The sequence below is a fragment of the Oncorhynchus masou genome, unplaced genomic scaffold (assembly GCF_036934945.1).
Source record: "Oncorhynchus masou masou isolate Uvic2021 unplaced genomic scaffold, UVic_Omas_1.1 unplaced_scaffold_1849, whole genome shotgun sequence".
NCBI classification, from domain to species: domain Eukaryota; kingdom Metazoa; phylum Chordata; class Actinopteri; order Salmoniformes; family Salmonidae; genus Oncorhynchus; species Oncorhynchus masou.
Genome location: NW_027008358.1, coordinates 50,040 through 69,306, shown reverse-complemented (window position 1 = coordinate 69,306; position 19,267 = coordinate 50,040). Strand labels below are relative to the sequence as shown.

The following is a 19,267-nucleotide window of genomic DNA, read 5'->3' as shown; positions in this document are numbered from 1 at the left end:
TTTGTCTTTCTCTCTGATCTCTCTCTCTCCATCTCCCTGATCTCTTTCTCTCGCTGATCTCTCGCTCTTTCTCTCTCTATCTCTCTCTGATCTCTCTCTTCTTCTCTCTCCTCTTTAGATTGGTGTCATTTACTTCATCACGTATAATCTCCTCCCTCCCTCTCTCAGGGCTGATGAGTGGTTGTCGGCGGCGGTGGACTGTCTGGAGTTCCTGCCAGATGACTTGGTGGTGGAGGTGAGCAGGGGTCTGCCCCGCTGCGGTGAGGACCAGGGCCAGTGTAAGAGACTGGTGTATGGGATCCTGGTCCAGCACTACGGAGAGACACAGCACCCTCCACTACTCAGCAACCACGTCTTCGACATCCACTCCAGCATCTCTGAACTACTGGGTAAGACAGCCATATACATGGTCTATGTTCTCTAGGGCATTTCCCCTGTCTAAATGGGTTTAGACTTTTTAATAACAAGTATTATGCAAGGGATTCATTCAGCTGATTAAACCAGTACGTGAAAGCCCAAACGTCATGACTGGGGACAGAGGGGGGGGGGGTTCAGATTTCTCTGCTGACTCTCAGCGAGGACCCTGAAGCCACACCTGGGTTTATCAACTAGTTTGGCTAAGATCCTCTCTCATGAATTCACACACCTGTGATTCCTCCCAGCCTGTCAGGGACGGTAACAGCTATCCTGTCCTCTCTGTGTGTCCATAGTGAATGGGAAGAGGGAGCAGGCTCTGGAGGCCCTACAGCTGTGTCTGAAACTACAGGACTCTCGCAGTAAAGAGGAGCTGCGCAGACTGCTGCGATTCATGGCCGTCGCTGCCAAACCGCAGGAGGTCAAACTGCACAAAGAGGTGAGGGGTGTGTGTGTGTGCGTATACTGCTATAGCTCTCCCTGACTGTTTGTGTGTGTGTGTGTGTGTGCGTGTGTGTGCGTATAATGCTATAGCTCTCCCTGACTGTTTGTGTATGTGTGTGCGTATACTGCTATAGCTCTCCCTGACTGTTTGTGTGTGTGTCTTCCAAACTACTCCAAGAGGTCAAGGATCATATCTAGCAGCCACTCTCTATATTCTGTATGTACGTAGATGTGAACGTTGTGTTGTTTTCCAGGTAGAGAACAGGATGGCGGTGAAGAGATCTTTCTCTAGTGCCATCGTCTACAGCATGAGACTGGCCAAGGGGAAGGTTGACCTGCTGGTGCTGTTTATGGTGGAAAACCACTGTGACGTCTTCAAGGTGTGTGTGCACTCATCTTTTATCAGACTGTGTGTGAATAGGTGAACAGATAGGCGTGTGTGTGTGCGTGCGTGTGTGTGCATGTGTGTGGGTAGGTGGGGGATTAATATGATGTTTTGCACTTGTGTCTGAACTAGATAGACTAAAGACATCTGGGTCAGTGTGCTGAGACTGTTGTACTCAAACTGTAATACTGTCTGTTAAGACTGTTTACCTCTCAAACTGTCTGTTAATAGACTGTTTACCTCTCACTGTCTGTTAATAGACTGTTTACCACTCAAACTGTCTGTTAATAGACTGTTTACCACTCAAACTGTCTGTTAAGACTGTTTACCTCTCAACCTCTCAAACTGTCTGTTAATAGACTGTTTACCTCTCAAACTGTCTGTTAATAGACTGTTTACCTCTCAAACTGTCTGTTAATAGACTGTTTGTTAATAGACTGTTTACCTCTCAAACTGTCTGTTAATAGACTGTTTACCTCTCAAACTGTTAATAGACTGTTTACCAAACTGTCTCAAACTGTCTGTTAATAGACTGTTTACCGCTCAAACTGTCTGTTAATAGACTGTTTACCTCTCAAACTGTCTGTTAATAGACTGTTTCAAACTGCTCAAATAGACTGTTTACCGCTCTGTTAATAGACTGTTTACCTGTCTCAACTGTTTACCTCTCAAACTGTCTGTTAATAGACTGTTTATGACTGTTTACTCAAACTGTCTGTTAATAGACTGTTTACCACTCAAACTGTCTGTTAATAGACTGTTTACCGCTCAAACTGTCTGTTAATAGACTGTTTACCTCTCAAACTGTCTGTTAATAGACTGTTTACTGCTCAAACTATCTGTTAATAGATTGTTTACCGCTCAAACTGTCTGTTAATAGACTGTTTACCGCTCAAACTGTCTGTTAATAGACTGTTTACCTCTCAAACTGTCTGTTAATAGACTGTTTACCGCTCAAACTGTCTGTTAATAGACTGTTTACCACTCAAACTGTCTGTTAATAGACTGTTTTGCTCAAACTGTCTGTTAAGACTGTTTACCTCTCAAACTGTCTGTTAATAGACTGTTTACCCTCAAACTGTCTGTTAATAGACTGTTTACCCTCAAACTGTCTGTTAATAGACTGTTTCTGTCAAATAGTTACTGTTTACCGCTCAAACTGTCTGTTAATAGACTGTTTACCGCTCAAACTGTCTGTTAATAGACTGTTTACCGCTCAAACTGTCTGTTAATAGACTGTTTACCTCTCAAACTGTCTGTTAATAGACTGTTTACCGCTCAAACTGTCTGTTAATAGACTGTTTACCCCTCAAACTGTCTGTTAATAGACTGTTTACCCCTCAAACTGTCTGTTAATAGACTGTTTACCCCTCAAACTGTCTGTTAAGACTGTTTACCGCTCAAACTGTCTGTTAATAGACTGTTTACCTCTTAAACTGTCTGTTAATAGACTGTTTACTGCTCAAACTGTCTGTTAATAGACTGTTTACCGCTCAAACTGTCTGTTAATAGACTGTTTACCTCTCAAACTGTCTGTTAATAGACTGTTTACTGCTCAAACTGTCTGTTAATAGACTGTTTACTGCTCAAACTGTCTGTTAATAGACTGTTTACTGCTCAAACTGTCTGTTAATAGACTGTTTACCTCTCAAACTGTCTGTTAATAGACTGTTTACCGCTCAAACTGTCTGTTAATAGACTGTTTACCTCTCAAACTGTCTGTTAATAGACTGTTTACTGCTCAAACTGTCTGTTAATAGACTGTTTACTGCTCAAACTATCTGTTAATAGACTGTTTACCGCTCAAACTGTCTGTTAATAGACTGTTTGCTCAAACTGTCTGTTAATAGACTGTTTACCCCTCAAACTGTCTGTTAATAGACTGTTTACTGCTCAAACTGTCTGTTAATAGACTGTTTACCTCTCAAACTGTCTGTTAATAGACTGTTTACCGCTCAAACTATCTGTTAATAGACTATTTACCTCTCAAACTGTCTGTTAATAGACTGTTTACCTCTCAAACTGTCTGTTAATAGACTGTTTACCTCTCAAACTGTCTGTTAATAGACTGTTTACCTCTCAAACTGTCTGTTAATAGACTGTTTACCTCTCAAACTGTCTGTTAATAGACTGTTTACCTCTCAAACAGTGGGATGAACTTTGAATAGGACTCCATGAAAGACACTGATCTGAACACTCTTAGAAAAAAAGGTGCTATCTAGAACCTAAAAGGGTTCGTCGGCTGTCCCCATAGGAGAACCCTTTGAAGAACCTTTCTTGGTTCTATGTAGAACCCTTTTGGTTCCAGCTAGAAACATTTTGTGTTCAATGTAGAACCCTTTCCACAGAGGGTTCTACCTGGAACCAAAAATGGTTCTCCTATGGGGACAGCCGAAGAGCCCTTTTTTGGTGTGTAATGTGTGTAAAGTGTGTGATGCCTAGCCAGGCTACCATACCTCTGATAGCTTTAATATTGGAGTCGAGCTCAAACAGTGAGTACAGTTTGTAAACAGAGTTGTGTGTGAGAGTTTAAACAGATGAAGCAGTGCTGATCACATGGTTTAACTTATATGATCCTCTCCTTTCAGATTCCAGTGTCGTTACACAAACTTGTGAGCGACAGACTGACCAACATTGTGAAGGGGAAAGACCCACAAGTCTTAACAGGTATGGGAGCTTTTGGTGTCTGTTTTGTTTGATTGTATGTCTGTCTATCTGTACTAATATCTGACAAAGCTTTACCTCCCTTCTGTGTTTTGTGTGGTGAATGAAGACGTAATGCCCTCTATCTTTCTCTTCACTCAGCCTCTACATATTGCAGGCGAGTCAAGGGAAGAGCGTACGTGGAGAGCAAACAGAAGACCACCAAAGAGGAACTATGGGCTCTACTGAAGACAATCCACGAGAACCCCAAACTGTCCAACAAAGAGAAGAGACGCTTGCTGGGACAGTTCTACAAGGGGCATCCTGAGATCTTTGTCCAGTACTTTGGAAGCAGATTGTCAAGTGATGATCTGTAGCTAACTAGGGTGATATTTAAGTGAATAACTAATGTATTATTTGTACAAAAAAATAAAAAGACAGACAAAGGTGATGTAAATGTTGTAAAAATGCAGTGTACTAATAGATTTTATTTACTTCACTCATGTGAAGAGTTGAATGTGAAAGCTTTAATAAAATGTGAGAATTGTTTTTATAAGTTAATGTGGAATTCTCTTCTTTTGACTGTTACAGGGCCAATCATCTCTGACATTTTGATAATAGAATTCCATTCTCAAATTGGATGTCAGCCTTATGAAGTAGAGATTGTCTCAGAAAGAAATGAACCCATTTGTCCTGTCTTCCAGTGCAATTGGGACATTCAACAATTTGTTCAGAAATAAGTTCAGAAAATTACAGTCCTAGACAACTTCCCAGAAATATCATTTAAATACACCATTTAGAGACTACAAGTGTCTGTCAAAATATAATAGATATTATTTGACATTTATATGGTTCCTATGGAAACAGGCTGAACAAAAAGTGTTATTGAGAAGTCTAATTGTGTGACAGATGCACATGGCTTCTAGTGTTCTATTCCTCAACAAAACCCTGGGTCTGCTGCCACTTTGGGAGAAGGTCAGAAGACGTTCTGCGTATCCTGTTTCAATGAATGTATTCTTTCTCTGTGGTTCCACAACAGGGAGATGGTGTGGGGAATAAAGATGAAGGGTTTCAGAATAGGCAGACGTGAGGCCGTCCAGTCTAGTCCGCTCTGTCATGTGGTTTGCTCACACAATATCCTTCAAAGTATAACAATGTCCAGAGATTGAGATCAGGCCGGAGGACATTTGAAATCCACAAATTTGAGTCCTATTTCTTTTCCCACTGTTGTAAACATTCATTGAAATTCATATCCATATTCATACCATCCCTCGAGTTCTTTCTGGTCTCTGTAGCTCAACCAACAGAGTAGCTGCCTCAGCAATAGAGAGACTATTGTTACTCAACAGCTGACAGTTACATACCTCGACTCATTCGTTCTCTGGGTTTCCATATCCCATATTGTCCCAGAGAAGACAGACTTCTGAGCCTGCATTCCCCAACGCTACGTCAACATCCTGTTTGTCAAGGCAGCAACAACTTGGCTTCAGGAGAAAGATTGTCAATCAGTATAGGGACTCCTAATTGGTTAAACAGGTTCTGTGATACTGATGTGACTTAATGGCCTAGTTCAGCCTACTAGATCAGGAAAGTGCTTGTCACAGTTTTCAGGGTCCCTAACCGCATCTCACTAAGTTCATTTAGGTTACCAATAACTGTATTTACACATGTAGACATATTACTGTCTGAACTGGTCATTACCCAGAGTTCTAGGAAAACTGCAAAATGTCTGTGTCATCAGTATTCTTAGTGAAATTAGGAATCTGACAAGATATTCCCAGTCCACACAGTATTCATTTAGGTTAAGTTAGCAATACTTGTGTTACCTGCTGTTGAAGTATTACTTTTATAAATTGGACATTCACCAGATTTTGAGGAAAGGATATAAAGTTGGTGTCCATCACTGTGTCTAGTGAAGTGAGGAATCTGACAAGACCTTCCCAGCCCACAGACAGTAGTCAGGGTGTCTCAATGGATGGTATTGTCCGTTCACAGACAGTACTCAGGGTTTCTCAATGAATGGTCTTGTCCGTTCGCAGACAGTACTCAGGGTTTCTCAATGGATGCTCTTGTCCGTTCACAGACAGTACTCAGGGTTTCTTAACGTATGCTCTTGTCCGTTCACAGACAGTACTCAGGGTTTCTTAACGTATGCTCTTGTCCGTTCACAGACAGTACTCAGGGTTTCTTAACGTATGCTCTTGTCCGTTCAGACAGTACTCAGGGTTTCTTAACGTAATGCTCTTGTCCGTTCACAGACAGTACTCAGGGTTTCTTAACGTATGCTCTTGTCCGTTCAGACAGTACTCAGGGTTTTTTAACGTATGCTCTTGTCCGTTCAGACAGTACTCAGGGTTTCTTAACGTAATGCTCTAGTCCGTCCACAGACAGTACTCAGGGTTTCTTAATGCTCGTAATGCTCTAGTCCGTTCACAGACAGTACTCAGGGTTTCTTAACGTATGCTCTTGTCCGTTCACAGACAGTACTCAGGGTTTCTTAACGTATGCTCTTGTCCGTTCACAGACAGTACTCAGGGTTTCTTAACGTATGCTCTTGTCCGTTCACAGACAGTACTCAGGGTTTCTTAACGTATGCTCTTACGTTCACAGACAGTACTCAGGGTTTCTTAACGTATGCTCTTGTCCGTTCACAGACAGTACTCAGGGTTTCTTAACGTATGCTCTAGTCCGTTCACAGACAGTACTCAGGGTTTCTTAACGTATGCTCTCACAGACAGTTTTGTTCACAGTCCGTTCTTTACAGACAGTACTCAGGGTTTCTTAACGTTGCTCTTGTCCGTTCACAGACAGTACTCAGGGTTTCTTAACGTATGCTCTTGTCCGCTCACAAACAGTACTCAGGTTTCTTAACGTATGCTCTTGTCCATTCACAGACAGTACTCAGGGTGAATGCTCTTAACGTATGCTGATTGTCCGTTCACAGACAGTACTAGGTTTCTTAAAGTATGCTGATTGTCCTTCACAGCTGCAGTTAAGGGAGATGCCCGTCATAACCCGACAGCACTTCACCTTTACATATTTAGAAACTTAAACAGACTTCAAAGTCCAGTACAGAATCTTGTGGCAGACATATCAGTGTGGATGACGGTTTTGACTTGAGCTCATATTCAGGTCTCATGATACATGACTGATTTTTACTCCTCCCAGGGGCTAAGAGGCCTGGTCTCATACTCTCTTGATAAAGCTACTGAATTCCACACATTGTCTGTGGGCTGAGCTCTTTGGGCCAATTTTAAAGTCTTAACTAGCAGCAGATGAATGAGGCAAAACAAATCATGGTGTCCTCCCGTGACCCATAAGTGGGTCCCAACCAACAGTTCAGGAACTACTAGGATACTGAATGCTGCATAACTGAGGGTCTGATTAGACAGCAGAGACACACAGTAGCTAAAGTGTTTGACACCCGGGTAACACAGCACATCCTGATCCGGAGACACCTGATCCACCTCTTCAGAATCCTGATATGAGACTGGACATCCTACAGACACTTCTGTTTAGATGCACTAATTGCAGTGGCTGTTCAAAAGAAAATCTTCACCAATTTGTAAAAACCATTCAGATGTAAATGTAGATCCATAGTCCTGTAATGTAAAAACCATTCAGATGGGGTAGCATACTAATGTAAAAACCATTCAGATGGGGTAGCATACTAATGTAAAAACCATTCAGATGGGGTAGCATACTAATGTAAAAACCATTCAGATGGGGTAGCATACTAATGTAAAAAGCATACTAATGTAAAAACCATTCAGATGGGGTAGCATACTAATGTAAAAACCATTCAGATGGGCATACTATGTAAAAACCATTCATACTAATGTAAAAACCATTCAGATGGGGTAGCATACTAATGTAAAAACCATTCAGATGGGGTAGCATACTAATGTAAAAACCATTCAGATGGGGTAGCATACTAATGTAAAAACCATTCAGATGGGGTAGCATACTAATGTAAAAACCATTCAGATGGGGTAGCATACTAATGTAAAAACCATTCAGATGGGGTAGCATACTAATGTAAAAACCATTCAGATGGGGTAGCATACTAATGTAAAAACCATTCAGATGGGGTAGCATACTAATGTTGTTCTTCAAGGGCGGAAGGGAAAGCATGTAGAATAGAGAGAGGAGTAATTGAGAGAGAGGAATGGAGGAGAGAGAGGAGTGGGGCTACAGAGTAAAGGGCTGATTGACTTGGGGCTACAGTAGGTGTCTAAAGGGCTGATTGAAAGGAGAAAGGACTTGGAGTGGAGGAGTGGAGGAGGCTGATTGACTGGGGCTACACAGATGTCTGGTAAAGGGTCCTACAGAGGACTGATTAAGAGAGGAGTGGAGGTAAAGGGCTGATTGACTTGGGGCTACAGTAGGTGTGGAGGGCTGATTGACTTGGGGCTACAGTAGGTGTCTGGTAAAGGGCTGATTGATTTCCACTAAAGGGCTGATTGACTTGGGGCTACAGTAGGTGTCTGGTAAAGGGCTGATTGACTTGGGGCTACAGTAGGTGTCTGGTAAAGGGTGAAGGCTACAGTAGAGGGCTGATTGAGGAGTGAAGGAGTAGAGGAGAGCTAGAGGAGAGGGCTGATTGACTTTACAGTAGGTGTCTAAAGGGCTGATTGATAGGTGTCTGGTAAAGGGCTGATTGACTTGGGGCTACAGTAGGTGTCTGGTAAAGGGCTGATTGACTTGGGGCTACAGTAGGTGTCTGTAAAGGGCTGATTGACTTGGGGCTCAGTAGGTGTCTGGTAAAGGGCTGATTGACTTGGGGCTCTCTCACAGGGCATTGACCTCTGCCTGCCTGAGAGAGTAGGTGTCTGGTAAAGGGCTGATTCTCTACTATTGAACAGTAGGTGTCTAGGGCTGATTGACTTGGGGCACAGTCTGCAGTAATTGATTGACTTGGGGCTGACAGTAGGTGTCTGGTAAAGGGCTGATTGACTTGGGGCTACAGTAGGTGTCTGGTAAAGGGCTGATTGACTTGGGGCTACAACTTGGGGCCTGTAGGTGTCTGGTAAAGGGCTGATTGACTTGGGGCTACAGTAGGTGTCTGGTAAAGGGCTGATTGACTTGGGGCTACAGTAGGTGTCTGGTAAAGGGCTGATTGACTTGGGGCTACAGTAGGTGTCTGGTAAAGGGCTGATTGACTTGGGGCTACAGTAGGTGTCTGGTAAAGGGCTGATTGACTTGGGGCTACAGTAGGTGTCTGGTAAAGGGCTGATTGACTTGGGGCTACAGTAGGTGTCTGGTAAAGGGCTGATTGACTTGGGGCTACAGTAGGTGTTTGGTAAAGGGCTGATTGACTTGGGGCTACAGTAGGTGTCTGGTAAAGGGCTGATTGACTTGGGGCTACAGTAGGTGTCTGGTAAAGGGCTGATTGACTTGGGGTAAAGGTGTCTGGTAAAGGGCTGATTGACTCTGGTAAAGGGGCTACAGTAGGTGTCTGGTAAAGGGCTGATTGACTTGGGGCTAGGTGTCAGTAGGTGTTTGGTAAAGGGCTGATTGACTTGTAGGGCTAAACAGTAGGTGTCTGGTAAAGGGCTGATTGACTTGGGGCTACAGTAGGTGTCTGGTAAAGGGCTGATTGACTTGGGGCTACAGTAGGTGTCTGGTAAAGGGCTGATTGACTTGGGGCTACAGTAGGTGTTTGGTAAAGGGCTGATTGACTTGGGGCTAGGTGTCCAGATGATATGACATTATGGTGTGGAGGGCACATCGTTAGTGTTGTGATCTGTTATGGATCTCTCTCCTTCAGAAGACTTTGTCACTGTGAATAGGTTTAATAGAGCCCAGGGTAAGTGAGCTGCCAAACAACTCATTCTCAGTTGATTATCAGTCGTAGTGGAAGCTATTGTGTGCAGGGTGGATTGACTTGGGGCTACAGAGAAATATTGATGTACCTGCCTTAATGAACAGCAGGAGGATTTCCTCTAGGAAGCATGTTATTGAGTGTCTTCCGGTCCTAGGCCATATTAAACTCACCTGTCCTCCAAACCACACAACTAGATTACAGCCAATGCCCCATTAAAATGTATTCTCATATGTATCCATGTGAAATGCACCAACACACACAGCCACGTTTAACAAGCCTATTTTCGATTGGCTAGTTTTACCGTCCATATCGGATTGTTACATATTAGGTTGTGCAAGCAGGAAATAGCAGCAGGTATTTAAATCAGTCCCCTCTCCACATCTTATCTTCCACACCCTTAACTCATGAGGAATGCGGTCAGTGGAGATTTGGACCGGAGGGAAGAACACTATTTTTAAACTCACTGAACCAACTTCTCCCCTCCCAACACATTAGCCATCACGTTTAAACTTTGGTTTGGATGTTCTCCCAGAATCTATTCAGTTAACACAAATACAGGGCCCTTTAAAGACTGTGAATAGGTTTAATAGAGCCCTAGATGAGCCAGTTCCTGGACTGATCTGGGTGTGATACCGGCCTACAATGCACCCGTACGTAGATCAGTCAGTTACTAAGTTAATAACAGGCTGGTGGAGGTGACCAGAGGCAGACCTGTCTCAGCCCTAACAGACAGATGGGAGGTCTTGTGGTGGTCTGGTACTGAGCAGGTCTCATCATCAAGGCAGGGAATATGATTAGATAGATGGAGACTGGTTTTATCAGGCTCCTCTGCTGATGCACGGATACACACAGCTGGAAATCTCTGGTCTGGACAGCACCACGCTGAACCCTAGTGGTGACTATTAAATGTGCACAGCCACAGATGTATATTGTAGACTTTTACCCTCAAACATGAATGACCTTGAAATAACATTTAAATAACCGAAGAGAACAGAAGTGATCATTTCAGTAACACACAAGACAGGAGCCAGTTAAGTTTTGGTTCTTTTCTCCTCTGTTTATTGAAAGGAAATGTATTCTCTCAATTTGACTAGAAAAACAGGTCGATTCCATTTGTCCATCACCAGAGGTTCACAAGGCCAAACAGCTGAGTGTCAAATTAAGGGTTGAATTAAAAACTTTGTACAGTATTAGTCACCCAGCTTTAAAAAATAAAACTGTTAAAAAAACATCAACAACAAAAAAACAAACACAGGTGTATGTAGAGGGACCAACGATGGTTGGATATAAAGACTCTTCCAGACAAACTGCAGACGAGTCGGTTTGCCCTAAAAGGTTTGACGTAATGGGTTACATTCCTGTACAGAGTCCATCCCAAGTGTGCGTGTGTCTGAGTGAGTGTGTGTTCATCGGATCCTCTTCTGCTGGCGAGCGCGGTAGATGTCGTGAACGGGTGGGGCCACAGCGCCCTTGTCCTCCTCTTCATCAGAGTCTGCATTGGGTCTCTTCAGTGACTTGGTCATGGCGTGGTTCTCCATGGAGCCGTTCCCTTCTCCGCCGGCATCAGGCTGCCTGCCCGTTATCAACTCTACTGCTGCATCTACAGCTGAGAGAGATATTCACATCAACATTAAGTGTGCTATTCAGGCAAAGGAAAATCTAAAGGAAAGCTTGGTGATCTCTGACAGTTTCAAAGCTACTTACTCTCTGGTAGTGTACATCTCCTGAAGCTCTCCATCAGTTCATCCACCTGCACAAAGGGCCCCTGCAGAAACACCACAACATCAGCACAACAGCCACATGATGTCACCAACAGTGAGTGGTGGGGTGTTGGCACTGTGATGTCACCAACAGTGAGTGGTGGGGTGTTGGCACTGTGATGTCACCAACAGTGAGTGGTGGGGTGTTGGCACTGTGATGTCACCAACAGTGAGTGGTGGGGTGTTGATGTCACCAACACTGTGATGTCACCAACAGTGAGTGGTGGGGTGTTGGCACTGTGATGTCACCAACAGTGAGTGGTGGGGTGTTGGCACTGTGATGTCACCAACAGTGAGTGGTGGGGTGTTGGCACTGTGATGTCACCAACAGTGAGTGGTGGGGTGTTGGCACTGTGATGTCACCAACAGTGAGTGGTGGGGTGTTGGCACTGTGATGTCACCAACAGTGAGTGGTGGGGTGTTGGCACTGTGATGTCACCAACAGTGAGTGGTGGGGTGTTGGCACTGTGATGTCACCAACAGTGAGTGGTGGGGTGTTGGCACTGTGATGTCACCAACAGTGAGTGGTGGGGTGTTGGCACTGTGATGTCACCAACAGTGAGTGGTGGGGTGTTGGCACTGTGATGTCACCAACAGTGAGTGGTGGGGTGTTGGCACTGTGATGTCACCAACAGTGAGTGGTGGGGTGTTGGTACTGTGATGTCACCAACAGTGAGTGGTGGGGTGTTGGTACTGTGATGTCACCAACAGTGAGTGGTGGGGTGTTGGTACTGTGATGTCACCAACAGTGAGTGGTGGGGTGTTTGTACTGTGATGTCACCAACAGTGAGTGGTGGGGTGTTGGTACTGTGATGTCACCAACAGTGAGTGGTGGGGTGTTGGTACTGTCACCACGAAGCAGGTGGGTGGAGGCAGTAGCTTCATCAGGATGACTGCGGTGGGGGGGACGGGAACACCCCCTGGAACAGGGTGCAGTCCTGGAGCTGTGTGGAGAGACCAGAGCATGTGAGAGGAGCTGGAGTGGAGCACAACTTGACTGGAGTGTGGAGCGAGATTCCTAAAGTGAGTGGGCTGGAGCGTCGTAGGTAAGGTCACCAACACTGGCCAGGTGTGGTAGCTGGTAGGGGTAGAGGGGGTAAGGTACCTACTGGCCAGGTGTGGTAGCTGGTAGGGGTAGAGGGGGTAAGGTACTGACCTACTGGCCAGGTGTGGTAGCTGGTAGGGGTAGAGGGGGAAGGTACCTGGAACTGGCCAGGTGTGGTAGCTGGTAGGGGTAGAGGGGGTAAGGTACCTACTGGCCAGGTGTGGTAGCTGGTAGGGGTAGAGGGGGTAAGGTACCTACTGGCCAGGTGTGGTAGCTGGTAGGGGTAGAGGGGGTAAGGTACCTACTGGCCAGGTTGGTAGCTGGTAGGGGTAGAGGGGTAAGGTACCTACTGGCCAGGTGTGGTAGCTGGTAGGGGTAGAGGGGGTAAGGTACCTACTAGACAGGTGTGGTAGCTGGTAGGGTAGAGGGGGTAAGGTACCTACTAGACAGGTGTGGTAGCTGGTAGAGGTAGAGGAGGGGGTAAGGTACCTACTAGACAGGTGTGGTAGCTGGTAGGGGTAGAGGGGGGTAAGGTACCTACTAGACAGGTGTTGTAGCTGGTAGAGGTAGAGGAGGGGTAAGGTACCTACTGGCCAGGTGTGGTAGCTGGTAGGGGTAGAGGGGGTGTAAGGTACCTACTAGACAGGTGTTGTAGCTGGTAGGGGTAGAGGAGGGGTAAGGTACCTACTAGACAGGTCTGGTAGGGGTAGAGGAGGGGGTAAGGTACCTACTAGACAGGTGTTGTAGCTGGTAGAGGTAGAGGAGGGGTAAGGTACCTACTCAACAGGTGTTGTAGAGGTAGAGGAGGGGGTAAGGTACCTACTAGACAGGTGTTGTAGCTGGTAGAGGTAGAGGAGGGGTAAGGTACCTACTAGACAGGTGTTGTAGCTGGTAGAGGTAGAGGGGGGGTAAGGTACCTACTAGACAGGTGTTGTAGAGGTAGAGGAGGGGTAAGGTACCTACTAGACAGGTGTTGTAGCTGGTAGAGGTAGAGAAGGGGGTAAGGTACCTACTAGACAGGTGTTGTAGAGGTAGAGGAGGGGTAAGGTACCTACTAGACAGGTGTTGTAGCTGGTAGAGGTAGAGGAGGGGTAAGGTACCTACTAGACAGGTGTTGTAGCTGGTAGAGGTAGAGGAGGGGGTAAGGTACCTACTAGACAGGTGTTGTAGCTGGTAGAGGTAGAGGAGGGGGTAAGGTACCTACTAGACAGGTGTTGTAGCTGGTAGTAGGGTAGAGGGGGTAAGGTACCTACTAGACAGGTGTGGTAGCTGGTAGGGGTAGAGGGGGTAAGGTACCTACTAGACAGGTCTGGTAGGGGTAGAGGGGGTAAGGTACCTACTAGACAGGTCTGGTAGCTGGTAGGGGTAGAGGAGGGGTAAGGTACCTACTAGACAGGTCTGGTAGGGGTAGAGGAGGGGTAAGGTACCTACTAGACAGGTCTGGTAGCTGGTAGGGGTAGAGGGGGGTAAGGTACCTACTAGACAGGTAGCTGGTAGGGGTAGAGGGGGGTAAGGTACCTACTAGACAGGTCTGGTAGCTGGTAGGGGTAGAGGGGGGGTAAGGTAGATACTAGACAGGTCTGGTAGAGGTAGAGGAGGGGTAAGGTACCTACTAGACAGGTCTGGTAGGGGTAGAGGAGGGGGTAAGGTACCTACTAGACAGGTGTTGTAGCTGGTAGAGGTAGAGGAGGGGTAAGGTACCTACTAGACAGGTGTTGTAGCTGGTAGAGGTAGAGGGGGGTAAGGTACCTACTAGACAGGTGTTGTAGCTGGTAGAGGTAGAGGAGGGGGTAAGGTACCTACTAGACAGGTGTTGTAGCTGGTAGAGGTAGAGGAGGGGTAAGGTACCTACTAGACAGGTGTTGTAGCTGGTAGAGGAAGGGTAAGGTACCTACTAGACAGGTGTTGTAGCTGGTAGAGGTAGAGGGGGGTAAGGTACCTACTAGACAGGTGTTGTAGCTGGTAGAGGTAGAGGAGGGGTAAGGTACCTACTAGACAGGTGTTGTAGCTGGTAGAGGTAGAGGAGGGGTAAGGTACCTACTAGACAGGTGTTGTAGCTGGTAGAGGAGGGGTAAGGTACCTACTAGACAGGTGTTGTAGCTGGTAGAGGTAGAGGAGGGGTAAGGTACCTACTAGACAGGTGTTGTAGCTGGTAGAGGAGGGGTAAGGTACCTACTAGACAGGTGTTGTAGCTGGTAGAGGTAGAGGAGGGGGTAAGGTACCTACTAGACAGGTGTCTGGTAGCTGGTAGAGAGAGAGGGGTAAGGTACCTACTAGACTGGTGTTGTAGCTGGTAGAGGTAGAGGAGGGGGTAAGGTACCTACTAGACAGGTGTTGTAGCTGGTAGAGGTAGAGGAGGGGGTAAGGTACCTACTAGACAGGTGTTGTAGCTGGTAGAGGTAGAGGAGGGGTAAGGTACCTACTAGACAGGTGTTGTAGAGGTAGAGGAGGGGTAAGGTACCTACTAGACAGGTGTTGTAGCTGGTAGAGGTAGAGAGGGGTAAGGTACCTACTAGACAGGTGTTGTAGCTGGTAGAGGTAGAGAGGGGGTAAGGTACCTACTAGACAGGTGTGTTGGTAGAGGTAGAGGAGGGGTAAGGTACCTACTAGACAGGTGTGTTGGTAGAGGTAGAGGAGGGGTAAGGTACCTACTAGACAGGTGTTGTAGCTGGTAGAGGTAGAGGAGGGGGTAAGGTACCTACTAGACAGGTGTTGTAGCTGGTAGAGGTAGAGGGGGTAAGGTACCTACTAGACAGGTGTTGTAGCTGGTAGAGGAGGGGTAAGGTACCTACTAGACAGGTGTTGTAGCTGGTAGAGGTAGAGGAGGGGTAAGGTACCTACTAGACAGGTGTTGTAGCTGGTAGAGGTAGAGGAGGGGTAAGGTACCTACTAGACAGGTGTTGTAGCTGGTAGAGGTAGAGGAGGGGGTAAGGTACCTACTAGACAGGTGTTGTAGCTGGTAGAGGTAGAGGAGGGGGTAAGGTACCTACTAGACAGGTGTTGTAGCTGGTAGAGGTAGAGGAGGGGGTAAGGTACCTACTAGACAGGTGTTGTAGCTGGTAGAGGTAGAGGAGGGGTAAGGTACCTACTAGACAGGTGTTGTAGCTGGTAGAGGTAGAGGAGGGGTAAGGTACCTACTAGACAGGTGTTGTAGCTGGTAGAGGTAGAGGAGGGGTAAGGTACCTACTAGACAGGTGTTGTAGCTGGTAGAGGTAGAGGAGGGGGTAAGGTACCTACTAGACAGGTGTTGTAGCTGGTAGAGGTAGAGGGGGTAAGGTACCTACTAGACAGGTGTTGTAGCTGGTAGAGGTAGTAGAGGAGGAGGGGGTAAGGTACCTACTAGACAGGTGTTGTAGCTGGTAGAGGTAGAGGAGGGGTAAGGTACCTACTAGACAGGTCTGGTAGGGGTAGAGGAGGGGTAAGGTACCTACTAGACAGGTCTGGTAGGGGTAGAGGGGGGTAAGGTACCTACTAGACAGGTCTGGGTAAGGTACCTACTAGACAGGTCTGGTAGCTGGTAGAGGAGGGGTAAGGTACCTACTAGACAGGTCTGGTAGGGGTAGAGGTAGAGGAGGGGTAAGGTACCTACTAGACAGGTGTTGTAGCTGGTAGGGGTAGAGGAGGGGGTAAGGTACCTACTAGACAGGTGTTGTAGCTGGTAGAGGTAGAGGAGGGGGTAAGGTACCTACTAGACAGGTCTGGTAGGGGTAGAGGTAGAGGGGGGGTAAGGTACCTACTAGACAGGTGTTGTAGCTGGTAGAGGTAGAGGAGGGGTAAGGTACCTACTAGACAGGTGTAGCTGGTAGAGGTAGAGGAGGGGTAAGGTACCTACTAGACAGGTGTTGTAGCTGGTAGAGGAGGGGGTAAGGTACCTACTAGACAGGTGTTGTAGCTGGTAGAGGTAGAGGAGGGGTAAGGTACCTACTAGACAGGTGTTTTAGAGGTAGAGGAGGGGTAAGGTACCTACTAGACAGGTGTTGTAGCTGGTAGAGGTAGAGGTAGGGTAAGGTACCTACTAGACAGGTGTTGTAGCTGGTAGAGGTAGAGGGGTAAGGTACCTACTAGACAGGTGTTGTAGCTGGTAGAGGTAGAGGAGAGGGACAGGTGTTGGGGTAAGGTACCTACTAGACAGGTGTTGTAGCTGGTAGAGGTAGAGGAGGGGGTAAGGTACCTACTAGACAGGTGTTGTAGCTGGTAGAGGAGGGGGTAAGGTACCTACTAGACAGGTGTTGTAGCTGGTAGAGTAGAGGGGGGTAAGGTACCTACTAGACAGGTGTTGTAGCTGGTAGCTGGAGTAGAGAGGGGTAAGGTACCTACTAGACAGGTGTTGTAGCTGGTAGAGGTAGAGGGGGGTAAGGTACCTACTAGACAGGTGTTGTAGCTGGTAGAGGTAGAGGAGGGGTAAGGTACCTACTAGACAGGTGTTGTAGCTGGTAGAGGTAGAGGAGGGGTAAGGTACCTACTAGACAGGTGTTGTAGCTGGTAGAGGTAGAGGAGGGGTAAGGTACCTACTAGACAGGTGTTGTAGCTGGTAGAGGTAGAGGAGGGGTAAGGTACCTACTAGACAGGTGTTGTAGCTGGTAGAGGTAGAGGAGGGGTAAGGTACCTACTAGACAGGTGTTGTAGCTGGTAGAGGTAGAGGAGGGGGTAAGGTACCTACTAGACAGGTGTTGTAGCTGGTAGAGGTAGAGGAGGGGTAAGGTACCTACTAGACAGGTGTTGTAGCTGGTAGAGGTAGAGGAGGGGTAAGGTACCTACTAGACAGGTGTTGTAGCTGGTAGAGGTAGAGTAGAGGAGGGGTAAGGTACCTACTAGACAGGTGTTGTAGCTGGTAGAGGTAGAGGAGGGGTAAGGTACCTACTAGACAGGTGTGTTGGTAGAGGTAGAGGAGGGGTAAGGTACCTACTAGACAGGTGTTGTAGCTGGTAGAGGGAGGGGGGTAAGTACCTACTAGACAGGTAGCTGGTAGAGGTAGAGGGGTAAGGTACCTACTAGACAGGTGTTGTAGCTGGTAGAGGTAGAGGAGGGGGTAAGGTACCTACTAGGTGTTGACAGGTGTTGTACCTACTAGCTGGTAGAGGTAGAGGAGGGGTAAGGTACCTACTAGACAGGTGTTGTAGCTGGTAGAGGTAGAGGAGGGGTAAGGTACCTACTAGACAGGTGTTGTAGCTGGTAGAGGTAGAGGAGGGGTAAGGTACCTACTAGACAGGTGTTGTAGCTGGTAGAGGTAGAGGAGGGGTAAGGTACCTACTAGACAGGTGTTGTAGCTGGTAGAGGTAGAGGAGGGGTAAGGTACCTACTAGACAGGTGTTGTAGCTGGTAGAGGTAGAGGAGGGGTAAGGTACCTACTAGACAGGTGTTGTAGCTGGTAGAGGTAGAGGAGGGGTAAGGTACCTACTAGACAGGTGTTGTAGCTGGTAGAGGTAGAGGAGGGGGTAAGGTACCTACTAGACAGGTGTTGTAGCTGGTAGAGGTAGAGGAGGGGTAAGGTACCTACTAGACAGGTGTTGTAGAGGTAGAGGAGGGGTAAGGTACCTACTAGACAGGTGTTGTAGCTGGTAGAGGTAGAGGAGGGGGTAAGGTACCTACTAGACAGGTGTTGTAGCTGGTAGAGGTAGAGGAGGGGTAAGGTACCTACTAGACAGGTGTTGTAGCTGGTAGAGGAGAGGGGGTAAGGTACCTACTAGACAGGTGTTGTAGCTGGTAGAGGTAGAGGAGGGGTAAGGTACCTACTAGACAGTGTTGTTGGTAGAGGTAGAGGAGGGGTAAGGTACCTACTAGACAGGTGTTGTAGCTGGTAGAGGTAGAGGAGGGGGTAAGGTACCTACTAGACAGGTGTTGTAGCTGGTAGAGGTAGAGGAGGGGTAAGGTACCTACTAGACAGGTGTTGTAGCTGGTAGAGGTAGAGGAGGGGGTAAGGTACCTACTAGACAGGTGTTGTAGCTGGTAGAGGTAGAGGAGGGGTAGGGGTAAGGTACCTACTAGACAGGTGTTGTAGCTGGTAGAGGTAGAGGAGGGGTAAGGTACCTACTAGACAGGTGTTGTAGCTGGTAGAGGAGGGGGTAAGGTACCTACTAGACAGGTGTTGTAGCTGGTAGAGGTAGAGGAGGGGGTAAGGTACCTACTAGACAGGTGTTGTAGCTGGTAGAGGTAGAGGAGGGGTAAGGTACCTACTAGACAGGTGTTGTAGCTGGTAGAGGTAGAGGAGGGGTAAGGTACCTACTAGACAGGTGTTGTAGCTGGTAGAGGTAGAGGAGGGGGTAAGGTACCTACTAGACAGGTGTTGTAGCTGGTAGAGGTAGAGGAGGGGTAAGGTACCTACTAGACAGGTGTTGTAGCTGGTAGAGGTAGAGGAGGGGTAAGGTACCTACTAGACAGGTGTTGTAGCTGGTAGAGGTAGAGGAGGGGGTAAGGTACCTACTAGACAGGTGTTGTAGCTGGTAGAGGTAGAGGAGGGGGTAAGGTACCTACTAGACAGGTCTGGTAGAGGTAGAGAAGGGGTAAGGTACCTACTAGACAGGTGTTGTAGCTGGTAGAGGTAGAGGAGGAGGGGTAAGGTACCTACTAGACAGGTGTTGTAGCTGGTAGAGGTAGAGGAGGGGGTAAGGTACCTACTAGACAGGTGTTGTAGCTGGTAGGGGTAGAGGAGGGGTAAGGTACCTACTAGACAGGTGTTGTAGCTGGTAGAGGTAGAGGAGGGGTAAGGTACCTACTAGACAGGTGTTGTAGAGGTAGAGGAGGGGGTAAGG

General features: G+C 47.0%; 2 protein-coding genes across 3 annotated transcripts in view; one reads left to right on the top strand and one right to left on the bottom strand.

Annotated features, from left to right (window-relative positions):
• The window catches only part of LOC135532382 (DEP domain-containing protein 7-like), a 34,253-nt gene extending 29,811 nt beyond the window's left edge, over positions 1 to 4,442 (top strand). For both annotated transcript variants that reach the window (XM_064959940.1, XM_064959939.1), the window contains 5 exons: positions 169 to 389; positions 711 to 853; positions 1,113 to 1,238; positions 3,832 to 3,910; positions 4,049 to 4,442. In XM_064959940.1, the coding sequence (XP_064816012.1) occupies positions 169 to 389; positions 711 to 853; positions 1,113 to 1,238; positions 3,832 to 3,910; positions 4,049 to 4,263 (784 nt within the window). In that variant the 3' untranslated portion in view covers positions 4,264 to 4,442. The remainder of the gene's footprint in view (positions 1 to 168; positions 390 to 710; positions 854 to 1,112; positions 1,239 to 3,831; positions 3,911 to 4,048) is intronic.
• A 6,302-nt stretch (positions 4,443 to 10,744) lies between these two features.
• Positions 10,745 to 12,439, bottom strand: LOC135532384 (cleavage stimulation factor subunit 3-like). Its single transcript, XM_064959941.1, has 3 exons — positions 12,326 to 12,439; positions 11,418 to 11,478; positions 10,745 to 11,319 (listed from the first exon to the last, which is right to left on the bottom strand). The coding sequence occupies exons 1-3, from the start codon at positions 12,437 to 12,439 to the stop codon at positions 11,120 to 11,122; spliced, it is 375 nt and encodes a 124-aa protein (XP_064816013.1). The 3' UTR covers positions 10,745 to 11,119.
• Positions 12,440 to 19,267: the final 6,828 nt, after the last annotated feature.

Excerpts from the sequence above, each read along its gene's own strand:
- LOC135532384 (XM_064959941.1), bottom strand. The coding sequence starts at position 12,439 with ATGCTCTGGTCTCTCCACACAGCTCCAGGACTGCACCCTGTTCCAGGG. Across the intron at positions 11,479-12,325 it reads CTCCACCCACCTGCTTCGTG|GGGCCCTTTGTGCAGGTGGA; the intron begins GTGACAGTACCA and ends GTGTTTCTGCAG. Across the intron at positions 11,320-11,417 it reads GAGATGTACACTACCAGAGA|CTGTAGATGCAGCAGTAGAG; the intron begins GTAAGTAGCTTT and ends TATCTCTCTCAG.